The 19283-nt window shown below is 47.7% G+C and overlaps 2 protein-coding genes across 4 annotated transcripts in view; one reads left to right on the plus strand and one right to left on the minus strand.

Moving 5' to 3' along the window:
* The window catches only part of LOC136505694 (uncharacterized), a 181636-nt gene that overhangs the window by 20541 nt on the left and 141812 nt on the right, over positions 1-19283 (plus strand). The window lies entirely within an intron of this gene.
* Positions 644-7692, minus strand: LOC136504120 (uncharacterized). 3 transcript variants are annotated; one of them, XM_066498987.1, is made up of 7 exons: positions 3733-7692; positions 3463-3630; positions 3184-3360; positions 2940-3113; positions 2419-2577; positions 2028-2201; positions 644-1963 (listed from the first exon to the last, which is right to left on the minus strand). In XM_066498987.1, the coding sequence occupies exons 1-7, from the start codon at positions 7630-7632 to the stop codon at positions 950-952; spliced, it is 5766 nt and encodes a 1921-aa protein (XP_066355084.1). In that variant the 5' UTR covers positions 7633-7692; the 3' UTR covers positions 644-949. The 3 variants fall into 3 exon arrangements, with proteins under 3 accessions (XP_066355084.1, XP_066355083.1, XP_066355082.1); XM_066498986.1 differs by having other exon boundaries at positions 644-1957; positions 2028-2207; XM_066498985.1 differs by having other exon boundaries at positions 2028-2207.

Here is a 19283-nt window from a genome sequence, read left to right on the forward strand (position 1 = left end):
TTTTTAGTTCAATGCTAGGATACAAGATTTTGTACCCAAGAAGAGAAATCTCATAAGCAAAAAACTGATCTCTAATGTGCGATCAAAGTTAAGTAGTTGTGAATGCATAAACATACTATGCAGTTCCTAATCTTGTACTGCATTTGTACTAGCTGACCCATCCAAGACCTAGTCTTTAGCATAACAGTAAAAGTTTTATATTTCAGGAAAAAAAGAGCTTCTTTCAGACGACAAATCAATACAGTAAACTTAACTAGATCCATAAGCAGTAATAATCAGATTTTGATTTTGAACTAATAAACTATCTGATCTATCTATGAAAACAGTAAATGTGAGTGTTTTCTTGTCAGAAATATGATCAAGATCAGGTACCTCTACCTTATATATGGTGCACAGAAGTTTCAATTTATCTGAGCTTAAAGTCAATATCTAGAAGCTAGACAGCAGACCTACCATAAATTTGAGCTAGTAACACCTTGGGCAGCTTAGTTATATCATCAGGCATAACCCAGACATGTCCTAGCCTTGTACACCGTCATCCATTCAAGCATTCAGTGTAATGGGAGATTGGGAACAACTGAGCCTGACATTTGCATCAGAAATTCACCAACAATGTCGTTTTTCTACTGGATTACTTTACACATGGACAAGACGCTTATATTATTTGAGGATAGAATGCAGGACCTTGCTTTGCTACAACGTTAATCTTTAAAATCAAATTCACCTAAGGCCCTGTTTGGTTCCCAGGAATTGAGAGGGATTGGAAAGTAATCTAAATTATCTAATAATGAAATGAGAAGCACTTTCTATATATTGATATCAAATTTTCAATTCATGGGATCCAAACAGGCCTAAGAGTAAAGCAATCTGACTTCCAGGAGGTAGTCGATGGGATAGAAAACTTGCATGGATTTGTGTTTATTTCACAAATTCTAAATCCGTTACAATTTTAGAAGGATGGTTTGTGCAAATGTAGCATTTGTTGGTTCAAACTAGATCTGGACTTCACCTCAGAGGAGTGATCCAAGTTCATCCCTTGTCTCTCCATGCTACTAACTTGTGCCTTGAGTACTCTGATCTCCATTTCCATCCTAGATTTCTCAGCAATTCGAGAATTTTGAACATCTTCTAAAATTTGAAGTGCATATTGTTCTTGCCTCCATCGAGGAGTCTCTTCTTGTGGACTTGTAACCACTAACTCTAGTGCACGGTCCCTTCCAAAATCCCTTGCACTGTCTCGCAAAGGCACTTTGATCTCCTTGCAAGATGAAATTGGATCCTGAGCTGCGTGCCGAGAGTGATACCCAACACTGGTTGTATGTACCCTGTTTGATGGTTCAGCACGAATTCTACCCAATGATTCCTTGATATCTTTTAGATACATAGACCTGGTGTTCTGTGTTCTCTTAACCTCTTCACTACTTGGCTTGCCAAATTTGATGGAGCGAACTGTGTTTATTGTATCAGAAGTTAACCTTTCGCAGCCTTTTGCTGATTCATCAGGCCATCCAATATCATTATCACCCCGTTCATCCATATTTGAAGGAGCAATTATAAACTCTGCTGAGGTCTGATGTTTTCCAGAAGCTCTGTCATTCTCCCTAAAAATGGACATCTCGGTTCCATTCTCCAAACTTTCTTGTTTAATTTTTACCAGGTTTCCAGGTTCTTGTGGAAGAGCTCCTTCAGGCTCCTGTCTTGCAAATTCATTTGATTCAGAATCTTCGATTTCTGTTATAGAGTGTTCTTCAAAGGGTGCTTCCTTTTGCTTGTTCTCAGACGAAATTTTAGACCCAGGTACATTGACAGCTTCTGTTGTAAGAGTAGTTTCATGAAACATTTTCATGGCCACATCAGGATTCACTCCTTCACATTCAAGTGCATCAATGTCAGCTGAACCTCTGTTTGTGTTTTCATCTACCACTCCCTGATCATGCTTCTCCTGCACTGCCTCTTCCTGTGACTGAGATGCATCAGCTACTACAGCCAAACGGAAAAATTACATTGAAAACGCAAACTGTGCTCACCTTCTCCAAACTTGCAGCACTCTGGTTGAGTGTTCCCTCTCTTAACCCAGCCATGCTAACCTCCATAACAGTCAAATCAGATTTCAATTCACCAGTATTAATCATACTAGTGTCTTCCAAAATCCTCTTCTCATTCGCATGTCCAACTCCATGGTGCTGCTTATCCTCCCTTGCCTGCAACTGTAGAACAAGTTCATCACAATGAACTATATTTAGGCCCCGTTTGGCAGGTTTTATGCCAGCTCCAGCTCCTATTGGAAACGGCACTGCAGCAGGAGCCAAAAGGCACTGTAGCAGGAGCCAGACCCCAAAATGAACTAGGGGCCTGCTGACCTAGGAGGAGATGTGCCAAACGATGCTGCAAAGATTTAGATTCTGAAAATGTACTTGCCTCCTCTGTGTTGCAGTCCTTGTTTAGAACTGGATCACTAACATCCACTGCAACTCCAGAGGTACTCACTCCATCACCACCAAGCTTACAGGCCTCTTCATAGGATACTCCACTTCCATCTGTTACTTCACACTCCACTCTTTCATCCATTACCTGGTCCTGCAAAAGAGTATTATCAAGCTCCACTAATCTATCACTCCCCTGTCCCAAAGAGAATGTCATTCTAGCTTTTGTCCTAAGTAAAGCCATCTTAAGTTTGACCAAGTTTATACAAAAAAAAAAATCAATATTTATGGTATTAAATAAGGATGATTAGATTCATCATGAAATATCTTTTCTTAGTATACATATTTGGTCTCATGAATATTGATAATCTTCTCTATAAACTTGGTCAAACTTAAGTTACTTTGACTAAGGACAAATCTAGAAGACTAGAACGATACTCTTTGGGACAGAGGGAGCATAAAAATAGAAAAGATAGGGCAAATCAAACAAAACAGTTATATTATAGGTGGACTCACTTCTTTGTTATTCAAAAGTTCTTGGTTTTGTATTCCTTTGGTAGGCTTGACCTTGGTATGAGTTAGACCATTTTGATATTGCCCGCAGACAAGAACGTCTGCATCTTCTAACATATTCATTTTGTTATTTTCAGTTGTAGTTCCTAAATTGTGTCTTTCCTCCCTTGCTAGTTGCTGCAAACAACCATATTTCAGGAATCAGATAAGGTTACCAAACAAAAAATAATTTTGCAGGCACACTCACTTCTTTCTGGTCCAAACATTCTTGGTTCTGTAATCCTTTGGTAGACTTGACATCCTCCGTACCAGTTGAGTTAATTTGATATTCACCACAAACACTCGTACCTGTATCTTCTGACATATTCCTTTTGTCATTTCCAGTTACAGCTTGTAGATCTTGTCTTTCATCCATTGCTACTTGCTGCAAACAACCAAATACCATGATTTAGATAAGCTGTGGTCTCAACAAAATTATAGCAATTAGAGAAGGTGATCAAGGCATATATTCTGCAGCCATGCTCACCATGTCCACGTCCAAAATTTCCTGGTTTTTAATTTCCCATGCAGCATGAGTTTCATCAACATTGGCTAGATCAGAATTTAGTCCACTATCCAGCGTGTGGCTGCCTTCCACTGTTGTTGCCTCCATGTTCTTGTGTATGATTCTGTTGTCCTGTTCCAGAGCCACTGCCTGCAAAAAAGCATGGTCAGATTAATTAGCAGTTAACAGAAGTACAGACATCTGCAAGCACACCTCATGCATACTCAAAAAGATCTTGTGGTTAGATACTACCTCAATCTCCATAGCAGTTGCATCAGATGATGGTTCCCTCCGATTAATCAGATCAACATCCTGAACACATGGCTCCTCAATCCTGCCTTCATGAAAAACTTCCATCTTATCTTCTTTTAACTGTACAGTAGCTGAACTACATGGCATCTCAGCATTGATTAAATTATTTGAATCTTCTACCACATCCTTATCATTGGTTGAGTTATTTGAATCTTCTGCCACATCCTTATAAAACTCCTTTTCTTGTGCTTCAATGGTTTCTCCATGAATTTCCTCAGTACCTGTCCTCTTAAGTCTCTCGCTTTGTCCATCCAACTGCTCGACTAGAGTAGTTTCATTATGGCTATTTATACCTGTCTCTATCAATGATTTTCTGTGTCCATCTTCTGTCTGTTTTAGTACAAAAGCATCACTAGTATTCTCCATGTCTTTCTCCATTAACACCTGGCAACCCTCTGCTTCTGCTTGTTTCAATTTATCAACCTCTTTGGACTGATCTACAACATTCTCTGATAGATCCTTGCTATCAGCACAGGGCTTTTCCTTGGTATCCTCCTGAATCGGTGCCTCATTTCTTAATTGTTCATACTTTACTTCTTGAACTTTTGTAGCATTATCTTCAGTTTCTTCCTTCGCCAGACACCTAGCTTCATCCTGTGTTAGTGGATCTATTTGCGTTATGTCCTCGGATCTATCAATATCACTCTCATGCAGATTGCGTTTTTCCAGTTCTGCATTGACATCATGAATTTCCTCAAGTCTACCATAAGTATCCTCTATTGGCCCACGAGTTCCTTCCAATCCTGTATTTTCTAATTTGGGAACATTCTCAGACGTATTATTTGTACCCTCTTTCATCAAATCTCCATGAGTTTCCTCCAATCCTGTACAGTCTAATCCAGGAACATTTTCAGATTTGTCTGTATCCTCTTCCATCAAATCCTTAGAATCTTCCACTTTTGCAGGCTCGGCTTGGGAGACTTCTGAAGGTTTCCTATCACTTGTATTCACTACCAGTCCCCTAATGTTTTCATCTTCTGTGTACCCAACTTCAGGGACATCTCCAAGCTTCTTATCAGAATCTCTCCCAGTTAGTCTTATAGTGCCATCGACTTCTTTACGCTCTACTTCATCAATTTTCTCAGGCACCTCAGAATTCAAGTGTAAATGCAACTTAGCATCTGCTGTGCCCATGTGATCGACTTCAGAAAATTCCTCATGCTCCTCGGCACCTCCCTTTGCTGAAGTACTAATTTGTTCCAGTTCTGCTTCTTCTCCTTGTGCAACTTCCATGGGTATATCTTCTGCATCTTTATTTGCTAGATAAGGATGTTTATTGAATTCTGCATTTTCTGGTTCAGGAACACCCAGGGGAGCTGGACTCATACTATTGGAAGTTGCTACATCCTCCACTGCTGGATGAACTATCTTTTGCTCAACATCATATTCTGTTTCCATAAGAACAATGTCTTGCACACATTCTACTATCTCTAGCTGAGGAGATTCATGGGAGGTTTCCTCTCTCTCTTTCTCACCCCTTCGACTGTTTTCTCCAGCAATCTCTTCTACACAAGGAATCTCCTTCTGTTCCTCAACAAAATCACAAGATGTATTTTCATAATCATTTTTGCCCGAATCGCCAGCAACATTACTATCTTCCATTATGTGAGATACCACAGGACATCCAGCAGAATCTTTTGTAGGCTGAACTGGAGCGGCCTCCTCAGGTAAAGCCACTGCATCATGAGAATTGTTCATAACACCTGCATCAACTTCATGCTGGCTCTGTGGTACAGCTTCAGTTGCTTCCTCGGCAGCCCTTCCAAATTCCTTTGGAACTGCATTTCTTTCATCTGCCTCCATTACAATTGCTGTGTTGTTTCCTGATGGATTCATCCCTGTAACACAAATAGCTCCCTCTATTGCAACCTTTTCTTCTACTTCTTTTATGACCGGAGCACTAACTTCTTCAGATCTATCAGATACACTAGTAGCTTCCTTGTGCTCCTCCATTACTGCAGTGGCTCCTTCTTCTGGCTTATCTGGGATATCAAGAGATGTAACCACAGGAATTTTAACTATTTCCTCCTCCAGCGTTGCAGGGACACCAGCTTCAGGTTCACTTGGGATGTCTGCAGGCTCATCAACCATGAAGTTTCCTCTCTCTCCTAGAGCCAGGGTCATGTCATTATCCATCAATGCTGTTACAGGTGCAGTTGTTGTCTGCTTCCTTGGCATAAGTAGCATAATATCATCATTGGTCGTTCCAACATTAGGCAACAAGGCCTCCTCTGATCCCATGTCACTAGTGGTGTCACTAATCTCATTCCTCGCAGCTGGAAGCCAATCCGACAACTTAGTATCATACAACTCTTCAAGTTTGCGCTTTTTGTCAGTAGTAGGAGAGACACGGGCCTTCTTCATCCTCCGCTCCTTCTCAGCCTCAGCTTCCATGGCCGCTGGTGTCTTTTTCACCTTGCGCTTGGAAGGCTTCCACTCTACTGGAGCGCTTGCTGCAGCAGCATCAATGTGAGAAGGCAGAAGTTGCTGCCTCCACCATTGTGCGTACCGTGCTGTGATCCCAGGTTCAGAGTGAGGGATGAAGAAAGCCACATTCTTACCCTCCAGCTGGTAGGTCTGCCAAGCAATCGCCCAATCCTGGTTGGCACGGTGAACATCCCCGGGCACATCTTGGTCCAGTCCAAACTGTCTGGCGACGCGGTGCGGGAGGTACTGCTCAATGCAATCCATCCCTACGAGCTCACAGGGGCGCAAGAAATGTGCGAGCGATGTCAGTTCATCATTCCCAGCTAGATCACTGCTGTGAACCCACCCAGTGTGCCCCATGGAGCTGGCATAAGGCTGCCACACAAAGTTGTATCCTGTGTTGAGGGCCTGACGTATCTGCGCCGGGTTCAGCTTCCTACTCAGATCATGCCACCGAGCGGCAAGCGGGTCGCCCGCTACGAGTGGGTTCACCTTTGTTGGCCTGAGGGCAGGGAAGCGCTCCCACATCCAAAGCTGAAGAATGTGGAGGGGCGAGTAGACGGATAAGGAGGAGAGCATATCGGTGTCGCCTGCGGTGGCGGCGGCGCCCGCAGCGCCGAGGAAGGCCTTGATCTCGCGGAGGTCCCGGTAGATGGAGGCGAGGACGGCGGCCGCGAGGGCAACGCGTTCCCCTCGCGCGAGGCGGACGGCGATGGGGAAGACGGCCTGGCGCATGGTGGACTCCGGGTGGCCCGGGAGGACGAAGCGCGTGAGCCAGAGCGCGAGGAAGGCGGCGTGCTCGAAGACGGGGTCGGCGTTGTCGTCGGCGAGGAAGTGCTTGACCCAGGCGGAGTGGTGCGCCTTCTTGCAGGCGCTACGGTTGAAGCCGAGGCGCATGCCATTGAGGGCGGCCTCGTCGGGGCGCCACTGGGGCGGGAGCGGGGCCGGGGCCGGGGCGCCGAGGGCGGGGAAGCCGGCGAGGACGGCGACGTCCTGGAGGGTGACGGTGGCCTCCCCCCAAGGGAAGGCGAAGCTGGCGGTGGCGGAGCACCAGAAGGAGGCGAGGTGGAGGACGGCGGAGGCGTCGCGCTTGGAGCGGAGGGTGGAGGCGAGGACGGCGTCGTGGATGCCGAGGTGGCGCCAGAGGCGGGCGTGGAGCGGGCGGAGCTTGGCGACCCAGTCTTCCCAGTGGCGGGGGATGCCGAGCCAGCCGCGGAAGGAGAGGCGGTGCTCGGCGGATGCGGCGGCCTGCGGCGGGGGCGGCGAGCGGAAGGGGGGAGGCGGGGGCGGGGGAGGAGCGCGGTGGAGCGGGGGGAGGAGGTGCGCCAGGCGGGGCGCTGGCCCCTCCTCCATGTCGAGGGGGACCTGGTGGACGAGGAGGAGGACGTCCTTGTCCCCGTCGTCGCAGGCCATGGCGGCGGCGGCCTGGACTGGGTTTCGGGAGTGTCGGATCACATAATCAGACGAGACCACCTGCTCCTCCTGGGACCGGCAGTCTGTTCGGGGTGGCTGGTTGGTATCGTGCTCGTTCGCGAAGAGGTACTATCGGTTTGTTTGTGCGGGAGAAAAATACGGTTTTGATTGAAAATTTACGATTATTTATAATAAGCCACAGTCAAATAAACAGGCTGTGGAAATACGCATCAGCCTGTTCAGTTGGCTGGTTCGTATCGTCGCTGCTTCGTGAAGAAGTATTATTGACTGGTTTATGTGAGAGAAAAATACTATTTCAACTAAAAATTTACGATCGTTTACGACAGGCCACCGCCAAACGAATAAGCGGATGATTTTCCTCTTTTCTCTCCTGTCACAAAATAACGAAAGTCAATAATAATTAATAAAGTAATCAGAGATTCAGAGTCGTCCATTTCAATTTCTAATATAATACCAGCAGACACGTGTCTAAAAAAACTTACCTCTCTATTAGAGAAATAACATTTTCTTTATATAAGAACTACAGTAATAACATAGTTGCTTCTCCCTATGCCTCAGGTCTTGTTTAAATTCATGGCGTAAAGTTTTGGGCACAGGGTATCGCATGAGGTATTTGAATACTAATAAAAAAAATAAATTATAGAATCCGTCAGTAATCCGTGAGACGGATTTATTAAGTCTAATTAGTCCATCATTAGCACATGTGTTACTGTAGCACCACATTGTCAAATTATGGGCTAATTAGGCTTAAAAGATTTGTCTCCCAAATTAGTCGCAAACTGTACAATTAGTTATTTTTTAGTCTATATTTAATACTTCATATATATGTCCAAACATTCGATGGGATATAAAGTAAATTTTAGAGGAGAAACTAAACAAGTCATCGAAGAATTCCTGACTTAGCTCTGAATGTTAACTGGTTTTCTTGCTTGCCATCTTTCTTTCTTACCGACCACAACTTTATTTTTATGATTCTCCTATTAGTTTTTGGTGTTAAACGAGAGAAGAAATGACCGCTTCTAGGCCGTGTCACTAGAATAGGTAAATAAATTGGTAAACACCCGGATGACAAGTTCTACTAACTCTACTCTATGTGGTTTTTTTTAACGTACTCTACTCTATGAACAACACAAGTAATACAAGAGTAAAATGGACGACAATATAAACCATGACATGACACAAGATATATATTCCATGGTCCGGTGACTTGCCATTGAAGCAAGGCCTTGGATCACCGGGTGCTGACGGCGGCGGAGGAGCGCTGGGCATTGAGGGGAGGAGGAGGGGCTGGCCTGGATCTATAGCGACAACAGGGGCGTAGAAGAGGGAGCGGTGGTGGATCTACAGTGCTTGCGCGGGAGGAGGACAAGGAGGAACGTCGACAGGTGAGGGAGGATGTGATAGCAGCGGCAAGGGAGGAGGAGGCATAGATGGCGAACGGGTCGGCCCAGCACGGCACGGCCCGATGAGGGTCGGGTCAGCACGGCACGTCAGGCCTCTTGGGCTATGCCTCTTAGGGCCACGGGCCTGGTCTTCGGCCCAGGCAAGTCACTATGGACCATTTTTCGTGCTGTGCCGGCCCGCTAAGCACAACCAGAATTACGGGCCATGCCAGCCCATAGCCCGTTACCCTTGCATTTACAGAATCAAACAGAATCAAAGTCCAATATATTCACAGTTTCATACTTTCATTTCATTCACAGAATCATACAGATATAGAATCAAAGTCCAATACATTCACAGTCCAACAGAGATATCAAACTCCAAAGCCAACAGATAACAGAAATAACCAAAATAAGTTGTTTAGTGCAATGCTGCCCATTAAAAATATTTCTAGGTAAAACTCACCCTTATGAGAAACCCTAGAAAAGAAAAAAGAGTGCAGCCAGCTCTTAATTAAGTCTTACAAACCATTATTCAAATGATAGACAAGTCTCAGAGACACTCTCTCGCACTCTCACTCAGTGTTTCAGTCCCACACTCAAAGTTACATACACTCTCAGTCTCTCACTCTCTCACATATCACTCTCACACTCATTGTCTCAGTCCCACACTCACAGTCACATACACTATCACTCTCTCACAGCACATATCACACTCACACTCACAGTCTCAGTCCCACACTCACATACACAGAAACAGACACTCTTACTGTCGGTGCAGAAAATGACCAACAAGTAAATATTTATAGTTTTACCGTACGTTGTGATTGGAGGTGGCCTAGCACTTAATGACATAGGGTTTATACTAGTTCAGGCAACGTGCCCTACGTCCAGTTTGAGTCGGTCGATGACTTTATTCCTGAGCCCAGGTGCTCGAAGTTTGCAGTGGGGTTACAAACGAGAAGGAGAAAGATATTGGTCAATGTATTTGTCCTCGAACTTGCGCACCTCTTGGCAGTATGCTGTCATGAGGAGGCTTTTGCAGGAGGACTCCTTCATGACTTAATCAACGACTAGCTCCATGTCGCCACGAACGTAGAGCCGCATAGCACCAAGCTCGATGGCGATGCATAGTCCGTTGATGAGGGCCTCATACTCCACGGTGTTGTTTGAGGCTGAAAAGTGGAGGCAGATGGTGTAGCGGAGCCTACTCCCATCCGGGGAGATCAGAACCACTCCAACCCCTGAGCCGGGCGCCATTACGGATCCATCGAAATACATTAACCAGTACTCGTGGGTGACGTCCGGGGTCGGTAGCTGCACCTCTATCCATTCAGCGACAAAATCCGCGAGAGCCTGTGATTTAATGGCAGTACGGGGGATGTACCTCATGTCGTGGCCCATGAGTTCGAGTGCCCACTTAGAGATCTGTCCCACGGTGTCGCGGTTGCGGATGATGTCCTCGAGCGGGTATGAAGTGACGACCACGACCTCGTGGTCGGTGAAGTAGTGCAGGAGCTTTTGGGTCGCCATCAGCATGGCGTAGAGGAGTTTTTGCACCTGGGGGTACCGGACCTTGGGGTCGGTGAGTACTTTGCCGACGAAGTATACAGGCCGTTGGACCTTAAGTTGGTGTCCTGGCTCCTCCCTTTCAATGATTAGCGCGGCGCTTACCACATGGTTGCTGGCCGCGATGTAGAGGAGAAGGGGTTCTCCCCGTTCGGGAGCAACGAGGATCAGGGCTGATGTCAGAGACGTTTTGAGGCTCTCTAGGGCCTGCTGAGCTTCTTCAGTCCAGGCGAAAGTGTCCATCTTTTTGAGGAGCTTGTAAAGTGGCATCCCATGTTCGCCAAGTCGGGAGATGAATCGACTTAGAGTAGCCAGGTAGCCGATGAGCCTTTGTATGCCCTTGACGTTGCGTATCAGACCCATGTTGGAGATGGCCATGATTTTTTTGGGGTTGGCCTCGATGCCGCGCTTGGACACAATGTATCCTAGCAGCTTCCCCTTTGGAACCCCAAAAACACATTTTTCGGGATACAGCCTGATGTTGAACCTTCAGAGGTTCGCAAACGTTGCGGCCAAGTTTGTGATCAGGTCGCAAGCTTGAGTTGTTTTGACCACTATGTCATCAACATAGACGGCGATCGATGGTCTTGGCCGCTCGGCTTGATCAGGCTGGTCGAGCGGGTTGATTTGGTCGGCGAAGCATTGCTACATGCACCTTTGGTAAGTGGCGCCATCGTTCTTCAAGTCGAATGGCATGGTTACGTAACAGTACGAACCATATGGGGTGATGAACGAGGTTGCGAGCTGATCAGACTCTTTCATCATGATCTGGTGATAGCCCGAGTATGCATCCAGAAAGGAGAGGATCTCACAACCCGAGGTGGAGTCAACTATCTGGTCTATGCACGGCAAAGGGAAGTGATCCTTTGGGCACGCTTTGTTGAGGCCAGTATAATCAACGCACATTCTCCATTTCCCGATCTTCTTTTTAACAAGAACGGGATTGGCAAGCCAATCAGAGTGGAATACCTCTCTGATAAATCCGACCGTCAGGAGTTTGGTGATCTCTTCGCCTATGGCCCTGCCTTTCATCGTCGAAACGGCGCAAGCGTTGCTTAGTGGGCTTCGAGCTTGGGATGAGGCATAGTGCGTGCTTGGCGACCTCCCGCGATATGCCTAGCATGTCAGAGGGCTGCCATGCAAAGACATCACGATTGGCGTGTAGGAAGTCGACGAGCTCGCATTCCTATTTGGCCGGGAGCCGGGTCCTGATCCGCACCGTCTTGGCTGGGTCAGTGGGGTCAACCCCCACCACCTTTGTTTCCTCAAGCGGATGGAAGGTCGTCGAGGAGGTTGGTTTGTTGCAGTCTAGGACTACCGGGATCCATGATTTCCCGAGCCACGGGAGCTTGGTCGAGTTGACGACCGTAGTGGCGAGATCATAGTGCTCGTGGTCGCACGTGAAGGCGTGCGAGAAGGTGCTGCTCATGGTGATGACGCCGTTCGGTCCCGACATCTTCGGCTTGAGGTAGGTGTAGTTGGGGATTGCCATGAATTTGGCATAGCATGGCTGCCCCAAGATGGCATGGTAGGACCCTAGAAAGTCCACCACTTTGAAGGTGAGGACCTCCGAGTAGAAGTTGGTTCGGTTACCGAACGTCCTAGCCCCCATTGAAGACCGCTCCGACCGCTTCCTCGCTAGACGCGTGGTTAGTGGCAACATCGAGTAGGTCGCTGGTGGAACAGGGTTTCAGACATCCAAGCTTATGGATCAGGGACTCATAGGTCGTCCCAAAGAGGAATGCACTGATGACGTCCGCGTCGACGACATCAAGGAGGGAGTTGCATCGTTGGGAGAACCTACGGATGTAGTCCCGTAGGGACTTGCTAGGCTCCTGCTGGCAACTCTTGAGGTCTTAAGAGTTTCCAGGGTGGACATATGTCCCCTAGAAATTCCCGACAAAGACCCTCTTGAGGTCCGCCCAGTCATGGATGCTGTTGTGCGGGAGGAATTCAAGCCATGCCTGAACATGTTCCCCCACGTAGATGGGGAGATACTGAATGATGAAAAAGTCATCATCCACCCCTCCGGCTCGGTAGGCGAGCCAAAAATCATCGAGCCAAATACCAGGGTTTGTCTCCCCGGTGTACTTGGTGATGTTGGTAGGCAGTCGAAAGCGTTGTGGGAACGGCACTCTCCGGATACGCTGGTCAAAGGCCCGTGGTCCCAGGCCCTCATGGCTAGGACTCCGGTCGTCCGGCCAGCGACCGTGTCTACGGCGTGTTTCACCGTTCCCCTCGATGGTTTGGCCAGGAATCATGTCACCTACTCCCACCACCGTCCGGTGGACGTCATCATCATGCCAGGCACGATGCCGGTTGCTGACAATGCTGTGAGCGTCCTAGTGTGGACTGGGCCGCTCATGTACCAGCGGTCGGTGCGGAGCAGGTGCCAGGTCGGACTGAGGCGCGACTGCTGCCTCCCGAGCCACACCTGGCGGCTGTAGCAGCGAGCGGATAGAGCGATCTGTCTGGCGCGTCCCTGCTCCCCCGGTGGGGAGAGAGGGCGCGTGTCGGAGTGGCGATGTGAAGCTTTCCGCTTGTTGAACGGTGGTGGCTTCTACTAGAACCCAGAGGTTTCGGTAGACTATCTGCTCCTGGGGGTCGACAGGCTCAGGAATACCGCGTAGAAGCATTGCTGTAGCAACGATGTTCTAGGCAGCCCGAGTGAACTATGGGAGATCGTTCCCCTCGTTCATGATGTCATGTTGGACCTGGCAGGCGTGCCCTCAGGCGCCGCCCGCAGGGTCATGCGCATGGGGCGCAACGTGCTACACCGAGCTTGCCGGCGTAGGCGGCGGCTGGTTATGTCACTGTTGTCGTAGTTCCTCAGCGTGCCCTTGCGCAAATGTGAGGGCCCTCGCACGTAGGTCCAGAGGGGTGTGAGTTTGTGCAGACTCTGCATCGACCGGCGGCTGTCCCGGAGCATCCGCCATAGCGCACTTCTGGGACGGACGGTGGCTAGGTGCCACATCGCCGATACTAAAGCCATCGCTCTCAGCCTCGTCATCCGATAGTTCATAGAAAATGGTAGGAGCATAGCTCGCCATTCCCACAAATTCGGATGTGAGGGGGGATGGCGGCAGCGTCCCTCGGAGCCCCCGAGCGCACGCGTCCACGGGGGACGCGAGGCCATAGGGGAACCGATCGTATGGTGTTCATGGTGCGGTAAATACGGTCCCTCCAGATAATCGGCGGGAGATAGTAAATAGAGAGTAAATAACAGTATGCATATTACTCATAGCAGGGTTTGAGCAGAGAGTTTGCTCGGAATGAAGTGCGGATGCCGTGTCATTGAAGTCATGTGTCTCGGAGTCGATGGAGGGCGCCCCTCCGACGAGTGCCGGAATGAGTGCCTCCTCGCGGAGGTGTAGTATGTCGAGTCGGTCGGCGATGAAGTCCAGGCTTCCGAGGAGGAAGGCCTAGGATGGCTCGAAGACGGGTGGAACTCACATCCCGACAGGTGGGAGCGCGGGAAACTCCAGTGAGCCGAAGCCAATCGAATCGCCAGAGCTCGCCATGGCAAATGTGGCGGAAAAGTGGGCCATCCGATGACCAAAAAGTGTTGAACGTACAACGTCTTTCCCACGAATGGCGCCAACTATCGGTGCAGAAAGTGACCAACAAATAAATATTTGTAGTTTTGTCGTATGTTGTGATCAGAGGTGGCCTAACACTCAATGACATAGGGTTTATACTAGTTCAGGCAACGTGCTCTACGTCCAGTTTGAGTCAGTCGATGACTTTATTCCTGAGCCCAGGTGCTCGAAGTTTGCAGTGGGGTTACAAACGAGAAGGAGAAAGATGGGGGTACAAGAGGTCCGATCGGCTCCGTTCGGAAGGGCCAAGAGCGACAGGAGCTCCGCTATGGGCTAAGTGTTCAAGCATGTGCTTGAGGTCCAAACCTAGCGGTTCTATGGTTGTGAGCTAGTGAACTTGTTCAATCTGATGAATCTAGAAGCACTTGGATCGACCTTGATTAACCTTTTTTGTTGGGAGAGAGTGCATCCCCTTTTATAGGTGAAGGGGATGGCCTTATAAATGATAGGGAGAGAGTACGTATGCTTCTAAGTCTTATTGCCCATGGCGGCGGGTACAGGATGATGGTAGGCGCCCACAACACTATTGGATGTTGGATGCACGTGGGAGGTTACGTCGTCTTATTCGGGCATGGCAGATGTCAGCGCCTGCCACACTGTTGATGTCTAGAGGCATGTGAGAAGTTTCACCATGTTCACTCGACACAGCAAATGTCGGCGCCCACAATATTGTCGATGCCTAGACACATGTGGGGGGAGCCTTACCGTATGGGAGTTAATGACGCCCACAATACTGTAGAGAAAATATCGGCGCCTACAACACTATGTGTCAGGGAGATTGCAGAGTATTGTTTCTACAGTCATACATGGTACGGTCCCTGGTATCATGGTTTGACTTTGTGCGCCCTGCCTTGCTTTCTCCATTCGTTCCCTAGTCCTTTCTGAGCGGGCGTCCCCAGTCGGCTCTAGTTGCGCCAGTCGAAAAAGAGCAGTGAGCAGGGTGTTTGCATACCTCGGTCGAAGACATGGGGTCAGAGTCGGAGGTAGTGCTTTGCCAGGTCTTCCGGTCAAAGAGACCATCCGTAGGCGTGCTGGAGACCGAAGCGAGCGCTCCGGTCAGAGAAGTGGGCTGGAGTCAGAAGGCGGGTGTCGTTCCTCCTCGGCCAGACCTTCCGGTCAGTGATTGGATTGCCCTTCTGGCCTATCATCCAGATACTTGGGCCGGCCCACGAGTTGCGTGTTTGTCTGCTTGGGCCGAGCCTTTGTTGGGAAGCCGGTCCACGAGGGACCCTAGGTTTATGAACTTGACACTCACTCTCTCATAGATCACACTCTCACACTCACTGTCTCAGTCCTAGACTCACATATACTCACTCTTTCACAATCATAGATCACACTCACACTCTCAAGAGTCAAGTCTCAACCTCCCTAAGTACCAGGAGCACCACCACCAACTTCATCTTCATCAAGGTACAAGTTCTTGAATGAGTCTTCCAGCTCTTGGTTGTCAACAGCATGTTATTCCCTTCTTTCTCCTAACTCCTAGTCCTTTATGCAGGTCAGCATCTCCACGGTCTCTGGTGACAAGCGCCGCCGGTGTTCCTCAATTATCCTGCCTATCAAACTGAAATAAGACTTCGAAGAGACAGTAGATACAGGAATTGATATGATATCTCTAGCCATTATAGACAGAATTAGAAATGTTAGCTTGTGGTCACGCCACCACAGAAGTAGGTTAAAATCATCCTCATAAGAAGTGACATTGTCATTGTCTAAGTAAGCTAAGAGCTCACAAACAGCAGAAGTAGATGAAGATGAAGCGGCAGGGAGAGGGGAAGGACCAACATCACCTGATCCACGCCCAAAGATTCTTCCCCATGCCTGCTTTTTCTTACCTGTATGATTTGATGGTTGTGCAACCCTTTGAGACCTAGCTGCACCAAACTTGCTCTCATATTTGTTAAACAATTTATACAATTCAGTTTTGACATCAGCATAGTATGAACTGTACTCAGAACCAGTGCATTCACCAAGTAATTGCAGCACATTAAAGAAACCTCTCATCTTAGCTCTAGGATCAAAAATGAATGCATATGAATATAACAGAGGTATGTCCTATCAATATTTAAGGAATTTAAGCTTCATAGGATATACAATAGCTCTTAGATTTTGATCTTTTTCACATGCATGCAAATGAGAAGCAATCTCTAGGATATGATGCAGAACAAGTGGACTTGTAGGATAATAAACACCAGACAGAACAACAGTGGAGTCATAGAAGAGTTCCAGGAACTCCAATAACTTCTCAGCAACATACCAATGATTTCTAGTCAACAATTGTGAACCATAATGGGAATTAATGAACACAGAAAAGACATTCTTGTATGGAAGCAAGTGTTTAAGCATCAGGTAAGTAGAATTCCATCTAACATCCATATCCATGCCAAACTTTCTAGGTACAATATTCCTTGAACAATGCAATTCTTTTATTAGAGGAATTTAAGAAGTTAATTGTAGTTCTAAAATCTTCTGTGTAAGGTTTCAACCTCTTTAATCTAGATTTTACAATGAGATTAATGATATGACAAGCACAATGTTGATGTATAAGACTGTACTTATAGTTACTAGGATCCAAAGGATCAGGTGAAGGATCAGGACCCAAGTAACCAGTAAATAGAGGTGTCAAAGTGTTCATAGCCTTAGCATTAGAAGAAGCATTGTCTAGAGTGACAGAGAAAATCTTATCAATCAGACAATACTCCTCAACCACAGCAACAATTCTTTCACCAATGTTTTCACCAGAATGTTTAACCTCAGTCAGCCTAAGACCAATAACCCTTTTCTGTAACTCCCAATCAACATTTACATAGTGAGCAACAACACTAATATAGTCCTCCTTAGCCTTACCAGACCAAATGTCTGAAGTCAAAGCAACAGAAGAAGCAGCAGGCAACACAAAATTCTTAAGCATATCACGGCGTTCAGTAAACAACTTACCAAGATCTTTATTGCTGGTCTGTCTAGAAACCTTGGCAAACCTAGAGTTATGGGCAAGAATAATGTAATCCTCCCAGGCCTGTGTCTCACCTATACCTAATGGAAGGTCAAGCCTAGCAATCAACCGACACAACTTAGATCGAGCAACAGTAGGATTGTAGTCCTAGTTATGCACAGATCCATCAGGATTGAAAGAAAGCCTAGACTGAACCCTAGCAGTGTGATCAACCTTTTTCCTATAAGATTTCTAGTGCCTAATCAAATGGCCAGTGCCAGCATAAGATCTAGCATATAATTTACTCTTACACATTTTACAGATAGTAGCAGTTCGAATCTGTGAACCATTCATAGTCTCATAGATCTTATCAAAATCAACTTAGACACCAGATTTACGCTTACCAACAGATGAGATACCATCTGTGCTGTTGGAGCCGACCGACTACCCTGTCACCATCGTCGTCGGTGTCGGTGCCTCCCCTCCACCACTGTCGCCGCCGTCTAGATCGATCGGAGCAGAGTCGCTACCGACATCGATACCCAACAATGCAGCAGCGTCATCATGGATGTCGTCATCGTCCTCGGGGACTAGCCCTACCGTGATCAGGCCATCGTTGCCGGTGAGTGGATAGACAACATCGTCGTCATCCGCCATGGCGACCTTGACCGCGGAAGACTGATCTCCAGCACCGTTCCTCAACGGTGCGCACGGCCACCGTGCCCGGTCTATGCTACAGGAAGAGGACGAGGCATCGGCAACCGACCTGCACGGAGGAGAAAAATATATAGATAGAGATCTAGATCCAGGGTCAGTCACTCAGTCTCAGAGACACACGAAGATAGATCTAGGGTTAGGGTTCATGGACTACCTGCGCAACCAGAGCCCGGTGCCGGAGATGACGAGGGCCACCCAGAGGAGAGACACCGATTAGAAACGACGGCGAACGGCAGAGGAGGGACGGACGGGAACATGGTCACGAACTCACATAGTTCACCGAGAGCGAGAGGTCGAGAGGAGAGAGGGAGAAGGGAGGAGAGTGGAGACAGGGTTAGACATGCGGATCGAGGTCACCGGAGTCGGGGACGACGGACGAGAGAGAGCTCATATTCACCACTGGTGGATCGTGGATGCGGCCGATGCGGGCGAGAGAGCAGAGATGCGCCGCGGTGAGCGAGAGAGAGTGGGGATTAGGGTTAGGGTTGGGAGCGGGCGAGCGGCTCAGCCGACGCTCCCCACTTATATACTCGAGCAGAGGCACGGGGCTACGGGCCTGCGGCCTACGGGGAGGGGGCCGGCCGGTGGCAGGCTAGGCCGCTAGCGGGCCTGCCGTTGAGGAGCGGGCCGTGCCGTGCCAGCCCACGTGCCTAGGGTAAGGCCCAGGCACGGCCTGCTCCTCCGGGTCGTGCCAGCCCGGGCCCACTCGCCGTCGGGCCGTGCCGTGCTTAGGCCGGGCCAAAAAAAAAGGGCCTTGGGCAAGGCCGACGGGCTCGGGCTGCATGGCCATATATAGGAGGAGGGGCAAGGGACCGGGACGGGTAGTAAGGAGATAGAGGAGTAACTACAGCTAGGTTAGTGTTTCCATGTATATATATTTGGGTCGATTGTGACCGCCCTTTTGTGACTTGAATTGGTGGTGCCACAAACCGGCAAATGAAGATCATTATTATCACCACAAGTTCCACTACTAACTGGCGGTAGAAATCAATTTTCACTGCCAGTTTGTAATGAACCGGGCGATGATATTACATCACTGCTGATTTTAATAGAATCAACGGTGAAAATAGTGTTGAAAAAAATATTTTTTGGGTAGTAGTAATAAGTTGGTTCATGATTAAGGCAGAGAAAATTTGGTGCTTAATTAATGATGCAAGGTTGTGCTTAAGCACAAAATACAACCTTGCACAAGATTCTCAAGGAAAAATACTCATATAAATCATTGTTTGTGTTTTCTAGTGGGATAGTAAAAAAATATAAAAAACATAATTTTGCAAACTCTGAAACTTGTGCTTTCCCTATATCGATGTGACTAAAAACCAACATGAAAATTTATCACCCACAGGGCAATTGCCTTTTTCCAATATTGGATGAAGCAAAAATTTATATATATATATATATATATATATATATATATATATATATATATAT

This window comes from Miscanthus floridulus, chromosome 14 (assembly GCF_019320115.1).
Source record: "Miscanthus floridulus cultivar M001 chromosome 14, ASM1932011v1, whole genome shotgun sequence".
NCBI lineage: Eukaryota > Viridiplantae > Streptophyta > Magnoliopsida > Poales > Poaceae > Miscanthus > Miscanthus floridulus.